Genomic DNA, 6,407 nt, shown 5'->3' on the forward strand with positions numbered 1-6,407 from the left:
CGTAATCCTTTTTAAGGACGCCTTGGCCCATGACAAGGGTCCCACGTCATACGTGGTGGACCCGGTTTTAAATGTTGTAGATGTTGCATGATAACAAAACAGGTATGTGTTAGAGTTATGGTAAAATGTTGCTAATATGTTTAAAGGGATAGGAAAGTACGTATATTTATTCCATCAGCAATGTGTACTACTCTTTCAGGTTTTACTATATTGTATTAGGAAACAATTTCTTTGTGATCGCTACATGTTATGCAGTCTGCAATGTTACGCTGTATCCACGCATTGAAAGTGAAAATGGTGGTTACAAAAAAAAAAAAATTTAAACGCAGAGTCAACGCATAACGATTGTTATATTTACCATTCTTCTAGAATTAACTCTTCGTCTGCCTGCAACTGGTCGCTCCAGAAATGCAAGGCATTTTCATCCACGCTTGACCCAAACGCTGAATCCAGTATGACACACATCTCCTCCATGAAGCGCTCATAGGAATCGCCACTGCTTTCTTCAAACAATTGGTCCGGAGATAGGTTCATTTCTTCGGGTACCCATTCCAATGCATTTTCAGCTGAAAGGCTTGCTACATAATCATAGTAGTTTTGTTCTTGTACAATGTGGGTTTCAGAAATGGAGGGTGCAGATATTGCAGCAGGTATCGATTCACACGGAACAGTAGTAGCGGATCCATTGCTATTGGCATAAGGAATAAATATGCCTTTAAGCATAATATGTGTGCCCTCTTTCACGGTGAAATGTTTTTCCTTGGCAATCTTCCAGAAACCATACTTGTCTTCTAGCTTATCCTGCACACGTTCAAAACAGTCATTAGTTGATAAAGTGAATCTTACTGAGGAATTAAAATTGCGCGCATGCCCACGGTCTTGGTAATAAGGCTATTTTGCTCGAATCAAATCATAGATTTGGCGTGTGCTCGCTTTGTGTCCGCATGTTGTCAAAATCGCTTCTGATACCATGTATTTATACCCTAATTGCGGATTCATATTTTTAACGAATTCATCAGCCATTACAGATTAGCACAAAAGATGTGTGCAGGTATCTGTTCTTTGCTCATAAAAATGAAACTGCTCAATGGCTAACAAATTGCTGTGTTTCCTTTTCAAGGTCAACAAAAGTATAAACTTTTACTCCTTATTTCAAACGCCAATTGGATCTGTAGTTTTAATTGGTTGAACATTTGTGGTTTCTGATAGCCGCTTGTGGGACAAACATGTATCCTTTTTTTATCTCGTTTCTGAAAACATTCCTACACTTTTAATTCAGTAACATTGAGTTTTCTTGAAAAATAACAAAGAGCACTGTGTGAAAATAGTGCTTAGACAGCCATATCAGTAAATACACACACCTGCAAAATGAAATGTTTCTTTCCCGCATACATTTCTGTGTGTATTTGAAAGTCTGGTTAACTCCCTGTCTGCATGAGTTTAAATACGTGTGTATCTATATATATATATAAATATATCTCTCTCATAAATATATATATATAAAGTGTATATTGTACTATATGTATATTGTGTGTATATATATATATATGTATATTGTGTGTGTATGTATATTGTGTGTGTATATATATATGTATATTGTGTGTGTATGTATATATATATATATGTATATTGTGTGTATATATATATGTATATTGTGTGTGTATGTATTTTGTGTGTGTATATATATGTATACTGTGTGTGTATATATATGTATATTGTGTGTATATATATATATATATATATATATATATATATATATATATATATATATATATATATATATATATATATATATATATATATATATATTTTATATTGCAGGAGTACACACAACATATTGATGGCAGTAAGTAGGCCTTGTATGAAACCTATTTAAATGGTGATAAACATGAGTGAATTAAGTAATAAACATTTGTTTGCGCCCAATACTGTTAGAGGCTCACACTTAGTATAGTTCTCAAACATTAGGCCTGTATTATTAAAATACTGTGTTTTCACAAGGAAGCATGAAGTGTATGTTTTTTGTAAATACATCTATACCAGTTTAGATAGTACTATATATACATACACACACACACACACACACTGTCTGTCTGTCTGTCTGTCTGTCTGTCTGTCTGTCTGTCTGTCTGTCTGTCTGTCTGTCTGTCTGTCTGTCTGTCTGTCTGTCTGTCTGTCTGTGTGTGTGTGTGTGTGTGTGTGTGTGTGTGTGTGTGTGTGTGTGTGTGTGTGTGTGTGTGTGTGTGTGTGTGTGTGTGTGTGTGTGTGTGTGTGTGTGTGTGCATATATCCATACATACTACATATATATATTAGTATACATTCAGAGATGTTCTTGAAACAAGAACACATAAATGATTAAAGGACAACATTACAATGCCCAAGCAAGGCAAAGGTAAGTAATATTTAACACATAATCCTGCTGTACACGTACAAGAAAGATGTTTGCAGTTAAATAGGTGTTTTTTTAATTGCATGTGAATAATATGCACATGCAATGATTACATCAAGTAACACACCCAAATGCAATGTTTTGCTGCAAAGTCAATGGCAGCTTCTCTAAACTTAGCAACTGGCTCCTGGTGGACCATTACTGAATACACGATTCATACATCAATATTAATAACACTATTCATTAATTACGACTGTTAAAATTTCCAAAACTTCACGTGTACAAGAACATACTTGAAAGTTTGGAAACAACACAGTCTTCAGCATACATACAATATTAATTAGATAATCTGAAGTCAACAAAACAAGGCCAAAGACATATTTAGTGAATTATAACATTTATTTTTTTTGTTCCTTTTGAGAGCGAGTAACAGGCCTGCTTGTTGTCTCTTGGATTTTCCTTTTTCTTTTTGCAACAACTTTAGCCACAACAGAGCCACTTTGAGTGGCCTCTGGCACTTCACGGGCAGGGCTTGTGGCCAGTGACTCACCTACAGGGCTTTTGGGCAGTGACTCACCTACAGGGCTTTTGGCCAGTGACTCACCTACAGGGCTTGTGGCCAGTGACTGTTCACCTACAGGGCTTGTGGCCAGTGACTCACCTACAGGGCTTTTGGGCAGTTACTCACCTACAGTGCTTTTGGCCAGTGACTCACCTACAGGGCTTTTGGCCAGTGACTCACCTACAGGGCTTTTGGGCAGTGACTGTTCACGGACAGAGCTTGTGCCCACTGACACATGTGAGCAAGTTGGTAGACACTGCACAAGTGATGGTTGGTTTGTTTCATGTGTGTCTTTTTTTGTTTGTGTCCAAAAACTGGTCAGTAGTAACTGCTTGTGCTGTTTTGTTTTTGTCGCCTCCTTTGTAGGTGTCAGCTGCTGATTTTGTACAGATGGCAGCGGTAGGATGTCGTCAGGAACCTGCACAGCAATGTCTGCTACTTGACCGGTAACATTCGGACCTGGGGAATGAAGATCAGATGCATGTGGTGAAAACTGACCAGCATGTACAGATCCTGCCTGTGAGGTGTTCAAGTTGAATTGTGGTACATTAGTCATTCTCAAGTAATTTGCTTGGGTTTGCTGAACAACTAATGCTTCGAATGAGGTGTTGATTTTTTGCAACTGTTTAGGCACTTCAATGAAGACTCTGTGGAGATGTGCCAATTGTGATACTGTTTCTTCCTGCAGTGCAATCATCCTTTCCAGCACTGTCATCAGGTCAGAATGGCGACGATTTTCTGCTTCCACAATTTTTCCCTCAGAAGCTACAATTGCATCGTATGTGGTAGTTGCTGGACGATTTGGCGGTAAAACAGTTTCAATTGGAACCTCTTCATGGTCACTTGCTTGTATTTCTGTGTCTATGGCGGCATCATCATCATCATCATCATAATCCTCATCATCATGTTCTACAAATAAATGTACACATTATTAAATGGCATGTTAATCTCTGCTGTGTTACTATGTAATTCTACTGTGTCATAAGTAACACCTAACATGTTTCCATACGTTTTATAACCTCACATTAAAAACTACCTTGACTTACGAATAATGTTTGGACTCAGTATGAAATATGAATGAATGAAAACTTGCTCTAAACTCAGAACTCCTACATGATAGTTCACATCACTAACACAATACATGTTGCCTTACACTTCATTTTCACTGACACTAAGTAATCCTATTTAAAGAAGATGTGCAAAACAAATAATGAACATGACAACATAACATATAGAAGTGCACATATTATATGGCCACCAACTGATACACTCACCTTCTAGGTGTGTTGAGCTGCATGACCCAGGTGAAGACACTTGTTCCATCTCAGGTGACACATGTCCTCCAGGGGCAACTATATATAACAATAACATTAGTTTTACATTTACATGTGTAAATATTGAACAAACACTTATTGTATGTTCTGTATTTATGATTACCTAACAGCATCAGTTCCTTAACCAAAAATGTGTGTGTGAAAGTGAACATAAATAGTTGTAATAGCAATGTACATGCCTGTGTACTTAGAACTTTTGAGTTCCCTAACATACAACATACTATGTTTCTGCAGTAATGCGTGAGGATAAATAGATTAAATTTGTACATAAAAATCATATGTTGTGTAGTCATATCAGTATCATAATGTACATAACTATCATGAGATGACCATTCACAATGGTTATCATGAAGGTGGTCATATTGCAAAAAGTTTTGTTTTTGGTACAGGATATGTGTGGTACAATAATAGAAGATGTGGCACACCTGAATGTGGCTGTCACTCAACAAGACAACACATGCAGTGTGTGATAATGTGTCGTTGATAGTAGTTCAACTATAGATATGAGTGAACTAATGTGTGACGTACGGTTTGATAACTAATGACTTATTGGGGCATTTAGTAGCTAGAGTTAAGCTTTCAAATGAGTGTGATTAACTTCAGTTGTGCTAGTCAGGTTGTAAGAACGGTATTCCCTTCCCCAAAAAGCCTAATCAGCCACACCTTTCAATTACTTCAAACAGGTGAAAATGGTGTGAACTAAGTTGACCCTAAAATGAGCCTGTAATTTGTGTGTGTGCTGAACCCCACCCCCTCTGTTGAAGTGTATGCTGTGATGAGATATTAATTGCAGCTGTTTTAACACAATGGTAGAGGAGCTAAATAGTCGTCTGCAGTGTTTAAGTTATGAACACAATGACATAACATATGCTACGTGTGCCTCATTATGCTGTCTGTATATGACATAAAGCAAAAATGGACCTTTTCATAAACAACTATAGATGTGTTAGTGCAAGTGATGTTTGTAGGCCGTTGCATGCAATATATTTGATGCATGTTTAAAATAGGCAGTAATGTCGTGTTTGTAGGAGTAAAATAAATAAAATACACAATAATATTATACATATTTATATTCTGTACCTGTAGCTACTAATAATTTCTCATTATCATGTGTTACACATGTGTGCTACCCTGTTGTTCCCCATCTTCGCCCACCATAAATTGCTTCCAATGCAGCAAAGCATTGTGGGAATTCACATGCAAATGAGCACGCAATGCAACGTGGTATATTAGTTACTGCTTTTAGTAGGACTACAACAGATATGTATAATTTGACACACACACACAATATATATATATATATATATATATATATATATATATATATATATATATATATATATATATATATATATATATATATATATATATGTATATATATATATATATATATATATATATATATATATATATATATATATATATATATATATATATATATATATATGAGAGACAGAGAGAAACACACATATACATATATAGATGTAGGTATGTTTATATTGGGAAGACACTATAAAAAGCTGCGTAAATATGCAAAATAACTGTAAACAACGACACGCCTAGTACAGTAATATTTCTCACCTGGTGGAAATTGTGAGGGATAAATTCCAATATCACGGTCACCAGCCAATCCCTCCACGACGACGGGAAGTAATTTTGCCCGAAGCAGCTCCTCCAATGGAGTTAATATCAGACGTTGTGGTGTCGGCCCACCTCCAGTGCCAGTAGCATGCACGCGTTGGTCTTGTATTTTCTTTTTCAATTTTGACCTAATATCATCAAATCTTTTCCGACAATGATACTTGTCCCTGACACTATTCCCACACGCATTGACACCAATGACTATTGTGTCCCACATTTCTTTTCTGCTTGATGAACTTGTCCGCCCTTGAAAAACATATAAAATATATCAGGTAAATTAATAATAATAGAAGCACCAGTTTCCTACACTGCTAGCTGTTCCAAGAGACAGCAAACATGCTGTTTTAGGTGTAATATGTGAAGCACATGAGCATTCACTACTAAACCTATACATGTAAGCAAGCTTGCATTCATATTGTATGCAGTTATGGCAAATTGACCGCCTGTGTTTAGTTGTCCTTGTAACGCATGATAAAAAG

General features: G+C 36.4%; 1 protein-coding gene across 1 annotated transcript; it reads right to left on the reverse strand.

Annotated features, from left to right (window-relative positions):
* Nucleotides 1–3,049: 3,049 nt before the first annotated feature.
* LOC142491962 (uncharacterized) lies at nucleotides 3,050–6,171 on the reverse strand. Its single transcript, XM_075594742.1, has 3 exons — nucleotides 5,869–6,171; nucleotides 4,228–4,305; nucleotides 3,050–3,862 (listed from the first exon to the last, which is right to left on the reverse strand). Exons 1-3 carry the CDS (start codon nucleotides 6,143–6,145, stop codon nucleotides 3,072–3,074), a joined length of 1,146 nt encoding a protein of 381 aa, XP_075450857.1. The 5' UTR covers nucleotides 6,146–6,171; the 3' UTR covers nucleotides 3,050–3,071.
* Between the last annotated feature and the right edge of the window lie 236 nt (nucleotides 6,172–6,407).

Source organism: Ascaphus truei, chromosome 4 (genome assembly GCF_040206685.1).
Source record: "Ascaphus truei isolate aAscTru1 chromosome 4, aAscTru1.hap1, whole genome shotgun sequence".
Taxonomy (NCBI): domain Eukaryota; kingdom Metazoa; phylum Chordata; class Amphibia; order Anura; family Ascaphidae; genus Ascaphus; species Ascaphus truei.